Raw genomic sequence first — 21,218 nt, forward strand, 5'->3', positions numbered from 1 at the left:
CGGTAGGGGCGGCGGGAGCCCGGGGGGCTCGGGGGTTGCCGCGTTAGGACCACGGGGGGTGCAGCAGGGGCCGTACCGTAGATGGGCCGCAGGCGGCGGTCGTTGGGGTCCTGCACATGGCCCCGCGCCGCCATGATGAGAGCGCAGAACGCAGCGCGCAGGCGCGGCGGGGGCGGGCACGGGGCGGGAGGGCGTGTGAGGGGAGGAGGAGGGGGGGGGGGGGGGGGGGGGGGGGGGGGGGGGGGGGGGGGGGGGGGGGGGGGGGGGGGGGGGGGGGGGGGGGGAGGGAGAGAGGAGGCGGGACGCGGTGTGTGTGGTGGGGAAGAGACCCCGGGGTTGGGGACGGGATTGGGGATAATAGGGATTGGGGATACCCGCGGCGATGCTGGGAGGGGTTCGGGGATAGCCGTGAGCGGTTGGGGGGGGGGCGCTGGTGACGACGCGGAGGTGCCCGGGAGCGGCCGCCGGGGGTGGGCTCGGGGGCGCCCGCCACGGCGAGGGGTGGCTGAGGGCGGGTCAAGAAGGGGGGGGCGCCGGCGCTGAGGAGGCGGGTGTGTCGATCAGCCCGCGATCGACACTTCCCCCCCGAGTCCCGGAGCGCCGGGAGCGACCTCTGCACCCACCCCAGGCCGGCCTTGAGGGCACCCGGCAGCGGCGCCCGCCGGGCCGCGCTCCGCTCTCACTCGTTCCTTCCTCCTTCCCTGCTTTATCTCGTTGCTCCCCGCCGGGGGAAGGAGCAGCAGCAGCAGCAGCAGCAGCAACAGCAGCCCCTCGGGGCACTAACCCAGCCATGGCCATCGCCGCCGTGCCCGGGGCCGAGTCCCGGCTCTGCGGGAACTGGTAAGGCCGGGCCGGGGTCGGTGAGGGCCGGGCCGGGCCGGGGCCGCGTTAAACCGGGGTAGGACTCCTTGGAATGCTGGAAACACCGGCGGTCCAGCGGAAAAATCAGTGCTTTTACAGGCGAACGCTCGGGCGTCGGTTTTACCTTCTCAGCTATTAACGCCTTGTAATTTTCTCCGCTTTTACTCAAGTTTGTGGCCTAACAGGCTACTAGAGAGAAACCGAAGGGTTCAGATAGAAATACAGGCTGGTGTTTCAGTGAGATCCACACGATTCCAGGTTTTCCCTTCAGTAGCTCTCTGCCTCAGGAGCTCAGGAGAAATATAAAAATAGAAACCCTAAGCATATGTTGTTGTGGAAGTTTTTCTCTCTGACAGCAGCTCCCAGTGGTGGTAATTCAGTGACTGATGACGACCTCGCTGTCACAAGCTGAGTCCTGACTACAGACAGTTAAAGAAATCAACTTTTTTAGTGTTATGTGTTGTTGTTGTTGTTTTTTTTTCCAAAGAGCCATCAGAACCCAAAGGGTTTCTTGCAACATCAGCGGGGTTTGTTTGGTCTGTGCAGCTCAGACGCTGCTGTGGGGCTTTGATGCTTTGCCAGGGTTTTGGCAAAAAAAAAAAAAAAAAGAAACTTGAACAGCTGGAGTTGGAGCAAGAGGTTATACAGTTAATTTGGGTGTTTTCAGGGCTGATTTCCTGGAGGGGGGATGATACATCCACCTAGAAGTGGTGCTTCCTGCTTGAGGCAGGAGTGAGGACTGAGCTGGTGCCTCGGTTCTTTTTGGTCCTTTTGTGTTTGGTCCTTTCCTGTCCTCAAGGGAGGAAAACGGGCATCTTAGAAATAAGAGCTGGGGAATTTGGGGGTACAGAGTAGTGTTGGTACTGCTGGGGCTCTGAGAAACCTGGCTATGGAAGGTGTCCCTGCCCATGGCAGGGGTGGAACTGAGTGAGCCTTAAGGTCCTTTCCAACCCAAACCATTCCATAATTCCTTCATTCCCTGAACAGATCCGGCTTGATGGGATCTGTCAGTTATTTTTTTCCAAGCAAGGCACTGTTTGACCTCTCATAGCCAAGTAGAAGCTTTTATCTGCTCGGGTTAGTTTATTAACTTGCACCCGGTGATACCTTGTTTGTGCTGCATGATTGGCCTTTCACGTAAGGAAATAAATGCACCTGGATTTTATCTTAATGCAATGTGAGTTTTGGGTGCCAAATACATTAATATCCACTTGTGCAGGAACCTTGAGGCCTGGCTGGGCCTTTCTCTGGAGTTACTCACTTCAAACCATGAATTCATCAAAATCTTCCTTAGCATTAATTTTTTGTTATGTACAACCTTTTGAATTTGTTGTCAGTGTGTTTCTGCCCAGTAACCTCAGTGATTTTCCCCCAGCAAAAAGGACATTCCTGCAGTTAATTTCCTCATCCATGAAATCCACTGTCGCAGGAATATTGAAATATGTCCCTACTGCAGCGACTCCATCCCAAAGTCTGAGATGAAGAACCACATTGAGTCTGAACACGTGCAGGTGAGAAACACATCCCCCTTCTGAAACTGCTGATTTCTGTGGCAATTAATCCAACCAAGTCCCTTTGCTACAGGTGACCTGCAAGTGTCGGATGAAGATTGAAAACAGTCTCCTTAAGGATCACGAGGTTGGTGGATTTTCTGTTCTTAAACCCCTGGGAGAGACTCTGTGGTGTTTCCAAGCACTGATTCCAGAGCCTTTCTGTCAGCCAGAATTCCAGCCTGTGGTTTGTGCATCCTTTTACTGAGTGATGCTTCCTAAATTCACACCCCCTGGGAGAAGGGGGTTGGAAACTGCCTTAAAGTGCTGGAGCCACACAGGCTCTTCATATCGAGCCATCTGTGATAATTGGTAATTTTTTGTCCTTATTAGTGATTGAAGTGAAAAATAAGCTTTTCAAAATATGATTTACCTGGCTTTTTGTCCTTTCCTTTACCATTTTTTGTTTCTGCCTCTCTTGCAGTGATTGAGTTTTAATAAGTCATTATTATATGTGAGCTTTAATAACTTATGTCCAAACAGACTTTAAAAATAGCCTGTAAAACAAACTAAAATAGGACACAGTGGGATTTTCTGAGTTCTGAATCCACTTGGCTGCTGTCACAGGCAATCTTGTTATAAATGTCACTCCCTTCCCGGGGGCTCATTTAAAGGCAGCTCTGGAAGTGCCACCTCAGCCTGTTTATTGCTGAGGGGAAAAAGGATTTTCCTTGGAAATCTGTCCAGTTCTAAACCCTGGAAATAGCTTATCCTGCCCCTTTGTGTGTGGTGCTTTTGGCTCTGTTTGCAAAGCAAATAATGCTGTTTTATTATTGCAGCATCTGCAGTTATGCATTTTATCTGGTTTTAACCCCTCCTGAAGGGGTTAAAACTGAAGGTTTATCTATTTTTAAACTCCTTCAGAAGGGGTTAAACATGTATTTTTATCTATTTTTAACCCCTTTTGAAGGGCAACTTCCCTGTTGTTGAGTGTGGGGTAAAGAATGTTTACCACCAGTTTTTGTTGAGTAGTAAATGAGGTGTAAGTCTGTTCCCTACAGAACTCACTCCAAGGTGGTTTTTAGCTGTACTCAGTGGAATGTCCTTGGATTTCAGGTCTGTATTTAAAAGCCAGCTTCAAAACCCTCCACATGAACCTGCTGTCCAGGTCAAAGACAATTTCAAACAGTGCTCTGAGTACCTGCAGAGCTGCAGTTTGTGGTACACGGGTCATACAGCACCTTGTTCTTCACGTTTCTCAGGTCGTGTCTTATCCCAGGCTCTTTTTTAGTGAGGCTTTGGATGAGGAAAACCACAGAGTGCTGAACCCCTGAGCTCACTGAGAGCCCCCCATGTGTTTGTGTTTGTTGCAGGAGTCGTCGTGTCCCCTGCGCCCCGCGCTGTGCCAGTTCTGTGACATCCCCCTGGCCTTCAACAAGCTCCGCGAGCACGAGAGCTACTGCGGGGCCAGGACAGAGCCCTGCCGGGACTGCGGCAGGAACGTCCTGCTGAGGGACCTCAGGGAGCATCCCCGGCTGTGCGGGAGACAGGAGGAATCCCGAGGGAGCGGAGCAGCTCCAGGAGTTGGGAGACAGGAGGAATCCCGAGGGAGCCGAGCAGCTCCAGGAGTTGGGAGACAGGAGGAATCCCGAGGGAGCCGAGCAGCTCCAGGAGTTGGGAGACAGGAGGAATCCCGAGGGAGCCGAGCAGCTCCGGGAACTGGGAGCAAGGAGGGAGGTGTGAGGAGCCCGCTGAGCCCAGGTACCTGTGCTGGGAGCCCCCGGGGGGGAGGAGCGGATTTAGGGTGGCTGTGAGGGGGGAAAAACAGGAGCAGTCAAAGAAATCAAAACTGTGGAATCCTGATTTCCTCGCAGTGCAGCTTCCCTGCCAGAAAATGAAACTGAAACCCCTGGAAATTTTGAAACTAGGACATTTCGTGGGTTTCTTCTGTGTGATTCCCACTGTTGTCAAATACAGCATCATTAAGAATGATTTGTTTTCTTATCAATGTACTGAAAAAACACAAAGCTGGAGTGTTGCAGCCTTGTAAAAGGGATGAGGTTACAAGGTATTAGTAACTTGCTCAATGTAGTCACTAAAGCTCCCAAAAAGCCTCAGTTCAAGCTTTTGGAGTAAGAAGGAAGTTAAAACTTCCTTATTTTTCTCCTTTTTTTTTGCTTGGTACAAACCATCCCAGGATGATTGTCCTTATTCATCCTCCTGAATTTGGGACAGCAGTCCTTGGCTTTGAAAGGCTGAACTGCAGGAGTTGTCCTGGGAGGGAACTGCTGGGGACAGGTTTAATGTCCTCTCAAACTTACAGTGTTTATCTTTTGAAGAGGATGAGCTGGAGCAGCAGGAGAAAAGTGAAATCCCTCATTCCTCACTTCCAGAGGAGTGGAATGCTGAGTTAGACTATGCCTTGGCCCTCAGCCTGCAAAATGAGAATAATCCTCACCCTGACGCTGCAGCTGGAATTCCCAGGGACTTCTGGGAATATGACTATGCCAACGAGCCCGGGTCAGCTGCCCACCTCAGCGAAGCACAACAGTCAAACATCTTCTCCTGCGACTCTCCGGGGTCTTTTAGCACCTCAGACCACAGAAAAAGTAAGTGTAAATATTGTGTGTGTTGGGGGGGGGGATATCCTTAAATTTGAGGGAGGGGAGAAGGAAAGATTGAATCGGGGATGTTGAAGATTATCTAGATATTTTAAAATGCCAAAATTAGTCTGTTAGACTCCTCCTGATGCAAAGCAAGGGAAGAAGGAATACAAGCTGTGGGGGGTCTCTGACCTTGATGTGTGGTGGGAGCCCCATAAGAGCCGTGGAGGGAGGGGGGTTCTCATGGAAATGAGACCTGATGGGAAGGAGGATCGGGGGGAGGCCTAGAGAGCAGCTTACTTTGGAAGGAGAAATGGCACTGGAGGGTTTATTGAGGGCAGTAAGAGGTGTTTTTCGCAGACCATTCACTCCATCTTTGACCCCCAAACACTGTTCTCCTGCGGGTGATGTGAAGCTCAGTGAGTGGGACAGGAGGAGCTGTTTCCTCAGCGTTTGCTCTGGGTGCTGTCCCAGCACAGACCAGAGCCTGGTGCTCAGGGATTTTGAAGATCCAGCTGCTCCAGACTCTCCACAATAGAGGATATTTCCTTCCCTTCCCTTGCAGACATGGAGACCATCATGTTGCCCTGTGAGTTCTGTGAGGAGCTCTGCCCCGCCGAGGAGCTGATCCTTCACCAGGTTTGGGGCTTCCTTGTGTCTTGGGGTTTGCAGCAAAGACTCTTCTGTTACTGTGACTGGAAGGGGTGTTGCTGACACTGAGAGAACTCTGGCAGTTGGGTCTTTGCCAAGGAAAGTGGTTTTTAGAGTCCCCCTGGCTCAGCAGGAAAGGTGATTTCTCTGTGTCTCTTGTGTACCAGACGGGGTGTAACCCAGCAAGTGCCTTTGCCTCGTTCAGTAAGAGAAGCTCTTCTCCAAATCCACGGGACGATGATGGTCTGTGTGCTGTTGGCTCCAACAGCTGGAGCACTCTCCCTTCATCCCAGCCCCAAGCTGTCCAGGCACAAGGAAACATCATGATTCCATGTGAATTTTGTGGCATCCAACTGGAAGAAGAGATTCTCTTCCACCATCAGGTACTGAACAGGACGTGATCTGTCGTGTCACATCCAGCTCAAGGATGTGCTGGGCCCTGAGGGCCCTTGGGGTACATTTTAGGAATTCAGGTAACTGTCCCTGGGTCAGAGCTTTCGAAACGAAGCTCTGGGTCCAGCTGGAGGGTTGTGCAAGGCTGGGGCTCTGCCTGAAAAGGACCAGATTATTTTAAAGCTCTTGTAACAGAAACGAAACAAAAGGGCTGAAATTGCACAATGGAGGAATTTGACTCATACAGAAAATGATGCAGAAAACTGGATGTGAGTCAGCTGAGGAGGGGAGAGGAGCACGAGGGCAAAGCTGTGTGGGTGGGAGAGGAAGTAGAGAACAGACCTGGGAGTGGTGTGCACAGAGAAGAGCCCTCTGGAATCTGCTGCTGTTACAGACAAGATTATAAAATGCTGAGCTCACTCATTTTCTGTTCCATGGCTTTTTCACGTTCTTGGTCCCAACAAATCGGTGCAGGTGGAATTTGGGGGGTTGTTCTGGGCCTGTCCTCTCTTGTCCTGGGGAACAGCAAAATCGGGGTTGTTGGAAATGAGATCTCATACAATCTCACAGATTATCCCAGAATGGTTTGGGTTGGAAGGGACCTTAAAGCCCCTCCAGTTGCAGCCCCTGCCATGGGCAGGGACACCTCCCACTAGCCCAGATTGCTCCAAGCCCCATCCAACCTGGCAGGGGGTGGAACCGGATCAGCTTTAAGGTCCCTTCTGGGATTCCACGACAACAATTCCCTACTAACCTTCTCCTTCCCGGGGGTGCTGCTGCTCAGTGTTTCCCAGGAATGGCTGGGGGGGTGTGGTGTGAGCAGTGTCTGTGTGTTCTGCAGCACCACTGTGACCTGCGCCCGGCCAGCCCTGCGGCCGCTGCTCCAGCCCCGGACAGACGGGAATCGCCGGAGCCGGCGTGGCGACGGAGCAGGCGCCAAGGTGGGCACAGCACGGCCTGGCTCTGCTCTGGGGGTGTAACACATCACCCCTGCTCTGTGCTGCTGCTGTTACCCTGTTCTGTCTCTACACTGAAAAACCTTCAGTCCTCTCTCCCCCCAGTCTGGGAGGATTAAATCACTGAACTGTGTCCTCAGCGATCCCTGTTACGGAGCCTGGGGCTGCTGGGATGGAAGTGGGTCTAGTTCTGTTCTCTCCAGTGGCTGGTGCTGCAGGTTCTGTTCCCGTTAAGCTCCGTGTCCTGTCCTTGCAGGAGATGTTTCTCCTCGGCACACAGAAGGCTTTGGGCAGGCAGGGCTGGGCTGCCCTGCCCGAGAGACCAAGCTGAGGAGTGACGTGGCCAACGCCAGGAACACACCATTGTCCCGTTCCCCGGGAGCTGCTGACGCTTCCAACGTGCAGGGGAAGCCCAGGAAGGGGAATGGCAGCCAGGGGAGACCGAAGGACAGAGGGACAGGTGAAGCTGCAGGGGGGACAACGCCACGAACCAGACCTGCTCAGCACTTCCGTGGAGAAACCTTCCCCTCCAGCTTCTCCAGAGCTGCTCAAGCCCAGCCAAGGTACCACCTTTGCCTTCTGTTCTGTTCCACTTCCTTGGGGTGCAGATCTGGATTCCCTCAAGTTTGCCCGTAGCTGAAAGGCTTTTCACCGGCTTCCAAATGGACTCAGTTGAACTTGGCTGGTGCTTATCTGAGATTCAAACAACAAATTTAGCTTCTTACCTCAAAACAGAATGGACAAAGTGGCCCCTGGGATGAAATGCAGGATGACACCTGGTTACCTGCCCTGGCAGCGCTCTGGGCTCTGTTACAGAAATACCTGGGTCAGGGTTCAGGGGAGACACGAGAGCTTCTCCCTGACCCCTTGCCCATGTCCCTGCTGTGCTGCCCTCCTGTCCCAGGTGTGTTTGTCCCCTCTGAAGGTGTCCCTGTTGATCCCCCACAGCCCCAGCACCGGAGGAAGGAGCCTCAGGCTGCAGGACGGGCGCGTCGGCCTCAGGCGCGGGAGCTCCAAGGTGAGGCTGCAGGGGCAGCCCTGGCAGTGGGATGGGCTGGACACCTGGGCAGGAGGGTCCCAGCCCTGTAGGGCTCAGGGTGGGAGTTCCAGGGGTCCCAACCCCGCAGGGCTTGGGGGTGGCAGTTCCAGGGGTCCCAGTGCTGCCCTGGGGCTCCCACCCGGCTCCTCCTGGGAGGGAGATGGGCAGGGAGGAGAGGACAGTCCCTGGCTGTTACCCCTCGTAATGGCTTTGCTGGGACAAGGAGCTTATTTTAATGTTCTCCTGCTTCAGGGAGCTTTTTATCAATTGCTTCTATCAAGTAATATTTGAAAAGAGTATTTTTCCTTTCTTTTCCCCTTCCCTTAAGGCCAAAGCCCAGAGCCCAGGGGCCAGATCCCCCGAGGAATGAGCCACCACTGCTGGAAGACACTGAGATCTTGGTCCCGTTCCTGTGCTCTGCCCTGCTCTGGTCAGAGCACAAGTAAATTCCCACCTTGGATTTAAATTTTTAGGCAGTGACCATTTTCTAAATATCTATTTTTAACCTGTGAGAGCAAACGTCAGGTTTTTACGTCTCCGATTGCCCCCAGCACCCCCCAAGGCAGCAAAACCTCAGCCCTACCTGGGTTTTGTGTCCGTGGGGGCTCCTTGTGCAGGCCCTGGCCAGGATTTGTGCCAGGCTGAGCTCCCAGGGTGTGTCCTGCCTTGTCCTCCTCAGGCACGGCAGGTGCCACCCCCCCAGGGAGCAGCTGGATGGATCTGCCCCCCACAGAACAGAACTGAGGGTCAGTGGCCAAAAGCTTCTCCTTGCTGCATTATCCCTGTTTTGTAGATTCCTTGGAATAAAGTTTATCTAATGCTGTCCCAAAGTGTCGTGCAGTAAAAATCTCTTCTCTGAGGGTGACCCCTGGCGCTGGGCAGGGAGTCTGGGAATCCCCATTCCACCATTACCTGCCCTGGATCCCTGTTCCTTTGCTGTTGGCAGCCCTGGGGCTTTGGGAAGTGGTAGTGGAAAAGCTGGAGCAGCTCTCTGAGAAGCCTAATTAAGGGGGTGCAGCAGATGGCATTAGCAGGGCTAATTAACCACTCACCCTTTGGGCGGGGTCTCCTCTCCATCCCACCGGTGCAGCCCGAGGTTCATGAGGGCTGGAGGGATCTTCCTCCTAAAACAAAGACATTTTACAGATGCTCCCACCAAATGGGTTTATTTATCCAAGAAGAATAAAGGTATTCAAGAACAGGTGGCAACCAAACCTGTGTTCTCCCCGTTCCTGGGGAGAGAAAGGGAGCTGATTCCTGGGGTTTGGGATGGATAATGGGATGCCTGGGGTCAGAAACCATTAGTATGACAAGTAACTAATTACTGAGGTGGCAGAGCCTGTGTTATCCCTCAGGATGAAATATCCCAGAGTCTGCAGGAAGAGAAAGCTCAGCAGTGGCTGTGCTCGCTTTGGTACAAAATATTTACATTTTGTTCTGAGTAAATAAACGTCACCCATAAAAGAGGGACTCAAAGAGAGAACCTGCAGCTTCCTTCCTCACCCTCCTAATCCTGTGCCTCAGGCAGCTCCAGCAGCGGATTTCAATCCTGGCAGCCCCAAAGAAGGACACAAGAAGTGCAGAGGGATGTTAAGAATCTCCTTTATGCAGGTGTACACTCGATGGCCAAGAGCACTTACAGGTTAATGCCGTGTACGGAACCGAGATGGACACACACCAAGCTAGAACTAATACCCAGCTCCAGAGTTTTTCCATGGTTTAGTATAATTTTACATTCTGAATGAATATATATTAAAAAAAATAATAATAATAATCATCATCATCACAAACCAATCTTTGCTTTGACAAACAAGCCTAGTACAGACAATGTCAAGTTCATTTAAAGCACGAGGAATTAAGGATGATTAGAAAAGCTTTAATCAAAAGGCCATTGGAGCCGCAGCCGAGGGGGCTGCAGCACTTCCTTCCCAAGGAGCGTGAAATTCAAAATAAAACAAAACAAACAAAAAAAAGCCAAGAAAACCCCCCACAGCTCCTTCTCCTGTGGGGCTGATCCTGTTCTCGAGAACAAACCGAAGTCGATGGAGGTTGGTTATTGGTGTGACGCTTGTCCTGTAGAAGAAGCTCCGTTTACACCCCCGGGTGCAAACGGCATCGCCGCAAAGTGCGTTATTTGTAATCATAAATAATTAACTGTAATAAATACGGATCAAGTAACTTTCCAGCACGTCTCGGGGCCGGGGTGCAGATGTGCTCCACTCGGGCGTGCTCTCCAAGGAGCACACAGACAGTAGCAGCAGTTTCTTACTCACAGTTGGAACCAGCGCCTTGGGAAACGTTGGAATTCCGAGCTCCGGAGCCTTCCGTGGCTGCTCCGCCCGCCCGGGGCCTTTCGGGCTTCACGTGGGGGGCTGGAGCCCAAAACCACCCAGAAAGTGCCCAACCTGCAGCCACAGCTCTGCCATGAAATTCCACTGGTGTTCCCCACGTTCCCTCGTGACACCTTCTGGGAACAAACTGGTTCCAAGCCGCTCCTTCGGCTTCCTTTTCCCTCGGTCTTTGTAAACTCCAGGTGTTGGCGCTTCCTCCGAGTGGTTTCTGAGCTACATAAACGCTTCTACCAGGGAATGGACGAGATTGGAGAGTAAATATTCTTCCTACGTGGATCTGTTCCCTGGAAAGGGGGATATGCAATGGGAGGGTAACAGCTTCCTAACCACGGGTTGGGAGACTCCGGATGCCAACGACTACCTATGACTGGCACACACATTCCCACTCGCTCACGGAACAACAACATCCACACGCGTTTGGGCTCTTCCCTCACTCACAGCATCTCCCACGTCCCACACACTCACCGTTCCCAATATTCACAATAATGTACAATAAATACAGTGGGATTCCCAGGAGCACAGACAGGCCAAGCCCTGTTCTGGAGACACGGAACTCCGACCTAGAGGTGCAGTCACACCCCACCCACACCTTCTGGGGGCCGAGGGACAGCCCAGCACGGCCCAGCATGGGCACTCGGCTCAGGGCAGCACCGACCCCCGGCACAGGCGGAGCCGGGGTGGGCTCTTCCTTGGAATTCGGGTTCTGAGTGATCAGCGAAGCAACACTGTCCATGAAACCCCTGGATAGGGGTGGCCACTGACACCAGTGAGGGACACGACGCCCTTGAGGGGCTGCTCTGACCACCCAGAGCACGTCCCATGGCACACCACGTGAGACGTGGAGTGGCTCTCTCTCCGCAGCCGGCTCCCATCTTTCCAGATAAAATAGAAGCTTCATCCTCCTTCCTCATCCTCCTGCCGGCTGTCACATTTTTAGGATAATTTGCTCTTTAGATCAAAGATTTTTGAGTACAAAAATGAGTTTGATCACACCCTGGTTGTTCTGAAAGCTCGTTGGGAACTGGGATCAAGTCCCAGACTCTGGGGTTGGACTGTGATGTCTTACACCCTTCGAGAGAAGCCAGTTTGTTCTGCTGGGATTTTAATTACAAGACATTATTTTGTTGCTAAGCAAAGCAGACATTCAAGAACATCTAGGGCAGGAACCCAATGGAATTACTGCCCTTTCACTGTTCTGTTCTAAATCTTCCCAGAAGTGTTGAGCTGAAGCCTCAAATTAAGTGGCAGCCCCCACTGTGTGCTTGCTCAGAGTTTAAAAAGATTTCAAAGGAAGTGGTGGAAAGGTGGACATGAGGTTTGGCAGTGAAGTTCCCGCTCCAAACCTCAAGCAAGTGCCACAAATCCTGCCCGTGCCAAACAGTCCCCGTGCTCTGCCTCTGCCAGTGCGGCCATTCCCTCCCCACACCCAAACTGTGCATTTTTGTACTCAAAAATGTCTCAGGGGAGAGCGATCCGTGACCTTCCCGAGCTCGGGACGCCCTCCCTGCCGCTGCGTTCGCAGGGGAAGCTCGTTCTGGATTACAAAATTAGAAATGTACATGTGGAAAGGTTTGTCGGTTTCTTTTTTCCCAATTAAATTATACACAAACCGGTCTTTACTAAACTATCCTACAAATATTCCACAAACAAGGCAGCAAAAGAACCAGTCCACCACAAAGTCTACAAATACAAAATGGAAGTCTTCTGGGAATTACTGTAACGGGAACGAAGGTTCAGAAAATAAATTAAACCTCCAGCTCGTCGGGCGGAGCGGCGGGAGGTGCCGGATGGAACTGGAGGGTTTGCACCGTCGGCAGAGTCACGACAGAGTCACCTCTGGGTACCCCCTTCGTCCCCCTCAGCCGCTCAGAGGGTCCTCCCGGTAGTGGATGGCGTAGCGGAGCTTCTCCAGCATGATGTCCAGGGAGGAGTACTGGGGGAGCTTGATCATGAACATGCACGTCTCCACACGGATGTACCGCGAGTCCGGGGAACCTGCCGGGACAGGCACCGGGAAGGGGGGTTGGAGACGCCCAGTGCTTTTCTCCTCATTGTCCCAGAGCTGCTCCTCCCCCACACCCCTTACTGAGGGTATCAAAATCAAATCCCTGCCTCTTGGGGGTCTTTTGAATCCTAAACATCCTGTGCTTCTCCAACAGGCCTCGGGCTGATATTTTTCCGATAGCCCAGTAATTTTAAAAGCATAAGAGACAAACAAACAAAGTCTCTCAGTGTCTCTCCAGAGACAAAATTTTAAGTATCATGGAATCCCAGAATGATTTGGGTTGGAAAGGACCTTAAAAAGCTCACCCAGTTCCACCTCCCTGCCACAGGCAGGGAGCCTTCCACTAGAAAGTCAGGTTTGTGTTACATTTTAATTTTTACATGGTTTAAAACCAAATTCTCTTCTTATTTACGCTCACAGCTACCTGCCTCTCTCTTGTCACTGTTTGTGCACTAAACACAAGTTTAAATTACATGAAAGGGGGACTGAAAGCTGGAACTGTGCCATGAGAGGAACCAACTCCCTTTGCCTTTGGAGGGGACACCCCCAGGACAGCCCCGTACCTGCAGCGCCGTCGGGGGGGGCGATTTTCATGGGATATGGGGGCACGTGGGCCGTGTCGGGGCCCCCGTCCTTGCAGGGGCAGGTGAAGGGGATCCTCTCCTGGTTACAGGCAAACTTGATGAACTTGCAGAGCTCCTCCTGCGTGAACATCTCCAGGGCGCTCCAGAAGAACTCGATGTGCTGATCGGTCTCCATCAGTCCCACCTGGTACATGGTGTGTGCCTGAGGGAACACAAAGCACATGTCCACTCCTGCCCTTCCCTCTGCCTTCAGGAATCTTCCCCACTACACTTCAGATAAATACAAATCAACAGAAGGGAGGTGGATTTAAAATTTGACGTTAAAAAGCAAATTCCTTATTGCTCTCTGGAACAAGCCCGGCTCCTATTATTTCCTGTGAAATCTTAAAAAACTTCCTTGGGAGTAAAAAGAGGCTTTCAAGTACAGGCCAGAGTTCCCCAAGGATGTCCTGGCTGCACCCCAAGCAGAAGATTCCCCCCAGCACCTTCCCACCGGAGGATCCTCCTCTCTGTGTCACAGGGGCCAGTTTGGCTAAACCTGCCATTCTTTGTACCTTGAGAAATTCCAGGTTGATGTAGGGGAGGCCACAGGTCCTGAGTTCCATCTCCAGGGGGGTGAGGGTGGTGAGGAGCTGCAGGGGGATGATGGAGCCCAGCCCTGCCCTCACTGCAGTCATGCACTCCGGGGTCTGCAGCTCCCGCATCCGCAGGCTCCGGATCGCGGCCGCGTACACGTCCTTGTTCTCCCATCTGCAAGGGCAGAGCTGGGATGAGCAGGAACACCCCAGACCATCATGTACAGAAGCTATTTATGAGGGATTCCACTTCTGAATAAATCAGAGGGAGCAATAAGCTCTGTGCATTCTGATGCTTCCCAGTTTAATTCCACTCTCCTCAGCTTCCTCCTCTCCCTCCCCTGTGCCCATTTCTTCTCAAGCCTCACAACTGTGGCTGCTCCTTGCAGGCCACCCACAGATGACTCCAGCCCTGCTCCTCAGGTCTCTGGTACTTACAGAACCAAACAGCACTAATGATTCCCAATCCCTGCCAACTTCTCACAAAGCAAAGCTTTTCCAGAACCTTCAGCTTCTTCCAAAAGCACCTCTGGAGAGCCTCGTGCTTTGAAAGTCAGCCCAGGGGAGGTTCTTCCTGGCCAGAAGGCTGTTCCTTACCCCACAGGGATGTGCCTCCCCCTGGGACACAGCTCCACCTCCTCCCCTGTCATGGTCAGGTAGGTGAATTTGCAGCAGGGTTTGTTGGGACAGTCGGGGCTCTCCGTGGCCAAGTGTTGAGAGGCGATTTCCGCACACAGAGCTTCCAGTTCCGTCTCATCGTTGATCTGGCAGGAAACAATCATGATACAACACTTGCTGATCCTGCTCCCACAAAAACCACCTGCCAGGACGGAGCCAACACCGAGGGCAGGCAGCAGTTCCCTGCTGCTGGAGCCACGTGCCAGGGGGAACTCCAAGGAAAAGGAGGGAAAGGGGGAAAAAAAGTGACTCACATTTTCAAACTTTTTGACGTAGTTGTAGGTGAGGATGTCGGCTTCCTGGAGATCCACATCAGGATCCAGGGGCTCTCCCACCAGGGTCTTCCAGAAGGAGGGCAGGAGGTCCAGGGGCAGAGGAACATCTGCTCGGATGGCAATTCCCAGGAGCTGCCCAAAGAAATGGAACAGCTGCTCCTCGGCGTAGGTGATGGGGCTGGGAGTCAGGATGTACTTCCCCTTCGGAAAAAAACGGGGCACACAGAGCAGGATTTAACAACTGACAGCCCTGAGGGGCCATGTGGGAACAGGCTGGTGGAAAACCTGACTGGAACCTCAAGGATAATGTTTATTGGCTACAGAAGGACCTGCTGAGTGTGGCAGGGAAGCTGCATAATTTATACACTGATATCACATCACCACTTCATGATCTTTCCTACCTTGTGAATACTCCCAAGAAGGAAGGATCCCTCAACTACTGTGAATTCTGTGGGCCACAAGCTTTATCTTGTTTCTAAAGAACACCTACTGCACAAAATAAAGACACTAAATATGCAATAAATAGCATGGATGGAGCATCTTATTCTACTGGGAATGTGAATCACCTTCCTGGTGATTTTCCTGGAATAATACCTGGAGTCCACCAGTTTGGGGCAGAAAAACCCCATCCCAGACAACTGACCCCCATTTACTCTGAACTCTGACCAGGAGTCCTAATTCTGCTCCATTTTGCATTTTGATGACTTGGCTCCTTCTCCAAGTACAACAGGAATTCACCAAGAGCCATTCCCAGCTCCCTCAGGGCGTGGGACCTGCCTGGTAATGCGTAATGGGAGGGGCTGTTGATGTGAGGCCTCTCTCTGTCCCTCTGAACAAACATGTTCCTCTCCTGTTCAAACCCAGCATCCCAAAAGAGACACCCCCCCCCCCCATTTTTGGCCCTTAGATCTCCCACCTTGTTCTTATTGACAGCAGAGCTGGGGCACAGCAGGAGCAGGGACAGCGAGGAGCTCTGCAGCTCTTTGCACACTTGCCAGAGGAAGTGACGGAAAGATCCACCTGGAAAGGAGACAGGGAAAACAAGGAAAATATTGATTTGTTTCCTGTTGAATTCCTGAGTAGATGCTTTGTCTTGCAGCACTCTGAGAGCAGCAGAACTGTCTGTCCCACCAGCTGGCCTGCAAGTGGGATTTGCTGCTGGATTAGGAGATGGACAGTGCTGTGCTGTGACAATGGAGTGTTTGCACAGGTAGGAGCAGGGAGGTGATGCAGAGACCAGCACAGGATGCTTAGCCACGTGAAGTAACATTTCTGTCCTCACAGTTACTGCCAGTAACCACCAGAGACCTCCAAAAGAGAAGAATTCCCCTGGGAGAAGGCACCAAGGAGCCCCTGGCTCTGCTAATGGGTGCACACTCATGGGAATGTTCCCTTCCACATTGGACAGGAGTTGATAAGATGAGAGGTGTGTTTTGGGCTCTCTGGCTCCATATTCCCCCACACATCTCCAACAAGGACCACAACAGTCAGTACAGAGCACATGAATTTGGATAACAGTCATTGATTTGCTGCTTTAACCATGGCTGACACCTGCCTGGATACCCCATCAGTTTATTCAACAGCTCTGCATTTCCTCATACTGTGTTTAAACCAGCCTCTTCCTGAAAATACAGACTATGCCAGCAGGATAACACAGTCAGCTTTGTCAGGAATTTGAATTGATTGCTGTCTAATTTAAATTCATAGGTGTTGTTTCAGTGCAATTTGGTTTAATAAGAATTGTATCACTAAATTCCATCATTATGCAAATAGAAAAATAACTAATCATGTGGTGGAGAAGAGGGACAGATTACAGGTCCCGTTCCACAAATTCCATCCTCTTGCAACAATTCTGTGCAATAGAGAGATGGTGCTGGGGAGGGAAAACAGAGGCACTGGACTAATCTGAATTTGGGTAAAATGAAGAAGTCTGAACCCTTTAGAAGAAGCCTGAAATCTGACCTGATTTCAGCCTGGCTGCATCTGTGAGGGGGAGGGGATAAGAAGGCAGACAAATAGAGAGAGGAAAAAGGAATGGCAGGAACTACAGATCTGATCAGTAAGCAAGAAAACATCCTACTGAAAACACCCTAACCATTGTTTAGGGAAAAATGTATGTGTATGCACCAAATAAACAAAGAAATCCCCACGAGAGTATCTGCCATGAGGGGCAAACTGAATCCTTCATTCTCACCCTGAGGTACTCGGAATTTCCTGGGGTCAGGTGTGTCAGTGGGAGTGGGCTCCGGGAGGCCCATTACTGAACAGTAAATGCCATTTGCTCCTTCCCTGTGCACACACACAGAGCCCACAGAGCACCCGAGGAGCCAAACGCCGAAAGGGATCCCGTTCTCTCCACCTGCAGGGCTGGGAACACTCCAAAGGGAACGCCGCTCCCCGGAGCTGCCACGAGCACGTTCCGGTGACACCCCGGGCTCTGCCTGCTCCCGGTGAGTGTCACCCCCACTTACTGGTGCCATGGACCTCCTCCCCGGTGAAGCGGATGTTGAAGGCGTAGGTGGGGTCTCCCCCGCTGGCCAGTTTGACGCAGAGCTGGGAGGAGGGGACGCAGCCCAGCTGCCGCGCAGCCTGGCAGAAGTAGGAATTCTCCGAGGAACGGATCTCCCCTGGGAAAACACACAGGGAAGAGAAACCCCCACGCTCAGAGCCTTTGCATTCATCAGCACCCGAGCTCAGGGAGAGCAGAGCGGACTCGTAACGGGTTTTGGAAAGGATCAACGCTTCCCGTACCTCCCACGATTTCCAGGGGATCCAGGGTGATTTCCGGGGCCGCGTGGTCGGCGGTTCTTTGGACGGTGGCGTTGAGCACCCTGTTCATGACAGTGACTTTTGTGTCGTAGAAGATCAAACCTGAGGAAACAAACACATTTCAGTAGAGTTAATTAATCCCTCTGCAATCTTCTTTTCTGAAATTCCCCAGTGGGCAACGGTAGAATAATAATTTCCCCTTCATTAGGTAGGTAAGACATGGCTAATCCACACTCTTTCCAAAAAGCATTCCACAGAATCCCAGAATGGTTTGGGTTGGAAGGGACCTCAAAGCTCATCCAGTTCCAACCCCCTCCATGGGCAGGGACACACCTGTCCCTAGACCAGGCTGCTCCAAGCCCTGTCCAACTTAGCCTATTTGTTACTCATGTTTTCTGGAATAAGTGCACTGGGATAGGACACTGATCAACACAATTCCAATGTCCTATAAATAGATCCCAGCAACTCCATCACAACCTCTGTAAATAGAAACACTTGCCAAATAGTTGTCAGACATCTGGGATGTTTTGACAGTAAAGCTACAGGCAAGAAAACACGATAAAAAATAGGGCTGTGACACTGCCCCAAAAATATATTTAATTTCTCTATAAAGAGAAACCTCTGAACATTCCTCTCTTCCCCATACTGGTTTTACAGGGTGTTTTCCAGCTGGGCCAATACAAAAACCTCTTCAACACAGTGACACATCTGGGGAATTCTGTATCATCTTCTTCAGAAGACAAATTTGGGAAGTGTAATGACCTAAACCGTGAGTGTGCTTGTTGTCTGGTGAAGGCTGCAAAAACCACTTTAAATGCTGATGCACGGCAAGTATTTTCTTCATCTCACTAATTCTACAACTTCGATGACAAACTCCTGGAGCTTTCACCTGATCTGCTGCTTGCTGATAACAATTTTAATTTATGGATGCTGCCAAGAAGATAAAGGAACACCGAAGACCACCCACTGCCTGGGTGGTCATGCGCCAACTCCTTCTGTGATCAAGGGGCATGATGTCTAACAACTTAACTGCAACAGTAAGTTGCAAATTAGGTTTAAAAATCGAAGAGAGCAAATTGTTCCCCTGCAGTGCCCTGGGCTGATGCCATGTTTGGTGCCCCCTCCCAGCCCTGCCCAGCCACCTTTGGCCTCCTGCAGCAGGGCAGCGATGCTGTTCCCGTACATGTCCGTCTGGCGCAGCTCCACCAGCGGCAGGAAGAAGGTCTCCAGCGTGGTGTTGAGGGACTGCAGCAGAGCGAAGCGCAGCCGCAGGCTCTCCACGGGGACATCTGCAGGGAACAGCCAGTCAAGGAGAGAGAGAGATCCCACACCTACTGCAAAGCCCACCTTCCCAGCAGGTTCAAGCCAGGAGCCACACAGGCTCTGGCTAAAGCAAAACCATCTGTTATGTTCCCTCCTGGATCCCTCTGGGTGCCCGATCCAGGATCTTTCATCATCACTCAATTTGAATAATGTGGAGAGCCTCTCAGAGGAACTCAGTGCTTAGAGCAGGATTTAGGTGACTCAAGTCTGCCTAGTCCAGGATAGAAATCCAGCCTTCCTATTATACTGGGAAGCCAAACTCATCAGGTATTTCCTGCTCCAGCCTGAGCAGGAATTCTGCTTGGAGAGCAGGGAGCAGTTGCAGTGCATTCCTAACTTTGCCCAAGCATGCCCAAGAGGAGAAGACCCAGTCTCAGTGCCTCCTCATCCCACCAAAGCTCCAAGGGATGTCCCCACCCCTGGGGACAGCCGGGTGGTTCAGGAGCACTCCTGAAGGTTCAGGAGCATTTCCACTGGAAAAGGCCTCTGTGCAAACAACCCATACATACTCAACAGACAGGCAATCCTGGGATCTGCTGCATCAGCTGGATCCAGATACACCTCATGGGGGTGGAGCCGTGCTGGAGTGATGGCCAGGTGACGGCACAGCCTGTTGATGTACTGGACGAGGGCCACATCCATCTCCAGGGTCCACTTACGGGACGCTTTCTGGGCATGTCTGGCATCGATGCAGGCACACCTGAAAGTGAGAGGGGTAAAACCTGGTCACACCAAGCCCTACACTGCTCAGTTGCAGGAATTACCTGGAATTGAGCTCTTCTGTCCTCTGAAGCAGAGCTGTTTCACTACACAAATTCCAGTCTGAGGACAAGAACTGATTTATCCCCCCACTTTCCCTCGCTGTTATTAAATAATTAGGAAAAAAGGAATGGCCTATTAAGCTCACTTAGTGCACTATCTCCTCTGCAGAAGATATGGGGAAAGGAGAAGTAGCAATTAGCTTGTGGTCTGACACAGGGAGATAAGGAGAATTCATTTAAGGGACTTTATTCCTGTAAAGATTAGGAAATTAACTGTTCCCTCTTCTACATAATTTCTGACCCAGTAAGAACCTTGTCAGTTAAACAATTACCAAGTGCACTGGTTGTGGAAAAAATCAGAGACAGATGGAGCTACAATTCTCATTATGATAATTTAGTACCCAGTTTGGAAGCTCTAAAGGACACTGGCATCTGATTTTCTTGACTGTGCTATAAGAAGTCAGGAACCTGCATTTGGACAGCACAGGGACTCCTTCAAAGCATGTTTTGAGAAAATAACCATTTTCTCTCCAGGCCTTGCAGCCAGGGATGGAATTTGGAGTGTCTGGAGCAGGAGCACTTGGGATCAAGATCATTTAAGTGAGCACAATGAATCAGTATCACATTTACAAAAAGGTGTGCCAAGCTTACCTTTCAAAGTGCAGGTCATAGCCACAGGAGAGGATGGCTCTCCACACACTGCGGATGTCCTGCTTGGAGCGATCCACCACGAATCTGTGGAATCCATCCAGGGTCAGATACTTCTCCTCAGGAACTGACAGCAAAGATAAGACCAGCAAATAGTTAATGACTTGCCCTCAAGTTTACACTCCACACAGGACAAGGGGATGGTGCCTCCTCCAGCTTTAGGTTCTCCCATCCCACCAGGGATCGTTCCAACCATCGCACTGTCAGGTCCAGCCTCATCCTCAGTTTATGGCACTTGTTCCCTCCTCTGAAGGACACAAGTCACTCCCTACCCTCTGGAACAGCTCCATCTAACCAGGTATCGAGGATCCACACTCAGCTGAATGCTCAGATTCCCAGTTCTGAGCTAACCTGGCATTTCCTACAGGGAAGAGCAGAGTCCAAGCTCATGTCTGTTCACTCCTCCACCTGACTAAAGAAAAATTCCAAGCATAACCCCTGTCAGGGTATGGCTGTGCTGTCTCCCCCATGGATACACTTAAGAGGTGTCTGAATCTTCCCTTTCATCCACTTTCCCTTCTGTAACTTGAATATTTCCAATATAAATTGAGAAATACAATTTAAAACCACCATGAGTTCAAGCCCATGATATCCCAACTCCCCACTACAAAAACCCCTGGAGACCACACCCCTGAGGAAATTCTCTACTCAGTGTATTCACACACAAGCCCAGATTTAGAGATGCAAATAAACCCAGCATTTTAAATCACTACTTAAAAAACATTAAGTCAGCCTTGTTAAAACCAACCCAAATCTACCCTGGTGTCCTATAAAATTAAATAAATAGGGGTTTTTTTTCTGTATGTAAAAGTATAAAAAATTCTCTCCAGCTCCCACCTTCCTGTTTCTTTGTGGGAGACTTTTCTGGGTCCTTCTCTTCAGGTTTGCTCTTCTCAGGAGATTTTGGCTTCACAGTAGGTTTCTTCTCACTTAAGGCTGTTCGGCTGAGGGACAAAGTGAATATCAGGATCCAAGTTTTCTTTCATCTCTTCCCAGAATCCCAGAATGGTTTGTGTTGAGAGGGACCTTAAAGCCCACCTGATTCCATCCCCTGCCATGGGCACCTTCCACTAGACCAGGGTGCTCCAAGCCCTGTCCAACCTGGCCTTGACTCAAGGGTTCAAAACCCAAAACATTCCTTGAAGGTCTTTTACAATCCCAAAGTCGCCTTTCCCTCTTCCAATCCACAGAAATAC

The 21,218-nt window shown here is 51.3% G+C and overlaps 3 protein-coding genes across 7 annotated transcripts in view; 1 reads left to right on the forward strand and 2 right to left on the reverse strand.

The window, feature by feature from the left end:
• NAA25 (N(alpha)-acetyltransferase 25, NatB auxiliary subunit) overlaps positions 1-171 on the reverse strand; it is a 26,381-nt gene extending 26,210 nt beyond the window's left edge. The window contains exon 1 of the mRNA XM_027894383.1: positions 77-171. Coding sequence (XP_027750184.1) covers positions 77-134 — 58 coding nt within the window. The 5' untranslated portion in view covers positions 135-171. The remainder of the gene's footprint in view (positions 1-76) is intronic.
• Positions 172-593: 422 nt separating this feature from the next.
• TRAFD1 (TRAF-type zinc finger domain containing 1) lies at positions 594-8,818 on the forward strand. The gene is made up of 11 exons (XM_027894431.1): positions 594-840; positions 2,237-2,372; positions 2,446-2,499; positions 3,725-3,979; positions 4,693-4,960; positions 5,520-5,593; positions 5,773-5,988; positions 6,840-6,939; positions 7,211-7,517; positions 7,903-7,972; positions 8,322-8,818. Exons 1-11 carry the CDS (start codon positions 791-793, stop codon positions 8,361-8,363), a joined length of 1,572 nt encoding a protein of 523 aa, XP_027750232.1. The 5' UTR covers positions 594-790; the 3' UTR covers positions 8,364-8,818.
• Positions 8,819-9,576: 758 nt separating this feature from the next.
• Positions 9,577-21,218, reverse strand: part of HECTD4 (HECT domain E3 ubiquitin protein ligase 4) — a 67,992-nt gene continuing 56,350 nt past the window's right edge. For all 5 annotated transcript variants that reach the window (XM_027894428.1, XM_027894430.1, XM_027894427.1 and 2 more), the window contains exons 65-76: positions 20,860-20,966; positions 19,966-20,089; positions 19,063-19,253; positions 18,373-18,519; positions 17,213-17,332; positions 16,933-17,088; positions 15,378-15,481; positions 14,441-14,662; positions 14,106-14,272; positions 13,488-13,683; positions 12,913-13,135; positions 9,577-12,339 (exon numbers count right to left, since the gene is read on the reverse strand). In XM_027894428.1, the coding sequence (XP_027750229.1) occupies positions 12,203-12,339; positions 12,913-13,135; positions 13,488-13,683; positions 14,106-14,272; positions 14,441-14,662; positions 15,378-15,481; positions 16,933-17,088; positions 17,213-17,332; positions 18,373-18,519; positions 19,063-19,253; positions 19,966-20,089; positions 20,860-20,966 (1,894 nt within the window). In that variant the 3' untranslated portion in view covers positions 9,577-12,202. The remainder of the gene's footprint in view (positions 12,340-12,912; positions 13,136-13,487; positions 13,684-14,105; positions 14,273-14,440; positions 14,663-15,377; positions 15,482-16,932; positions 17,089-17,212; positions 17,333-18,372; positions 18,520-19,062; positions 19,254-19,965; positions 20,090-20,859; positions 20,967-21,218) is intronic.

This window comes from Empidonax traillii, unplaced genomic scaffold (genome assembly GCF_003031625.1).
Source record: "Empidonax traillii isolate 1590-97213 ecotype Southwest subspecies unplaced genomic scaffold, ASM303162v1 scaffold426:size1138770, whole genome shotgun sequence".
Classification (NCBI taxonomy): domain Eukaryota; kingdom Metazoa; phylum Chordata; class Aves; order Passeriformes; family Tyrannidae; genus Empidonax; species Empidonax traillii.

What these genes read in the sequence shown, in the direction of transcription:
- TRAFD1 (XM_027894431.1), top strand. Translation starts at nt 791, where the DNA reads ATGGCCATCGCCGCCGTGCCCGGGGCCGAGTCCCGGCTCTGCGGGAAC. An exon ending in GTCTCCTTAAGGATCACGAG is followed by an intron (nt 2,500 to 3,724) that starts GTTGGTGGATTT and finishes TGTTTGTTGCAG; the next exon opens with GAGTCGTCGTGTCCCCTGCG. An exon ending in TCAGGCGCGGGAGCTCCAAG is followed by an intron (nt 7,973 to 8,321) that starts GTGAGGCTGCAG and finishes CCTTCCCTTAAG; the next exon opens with GCCAAAGCCCAGAGCCCAGG.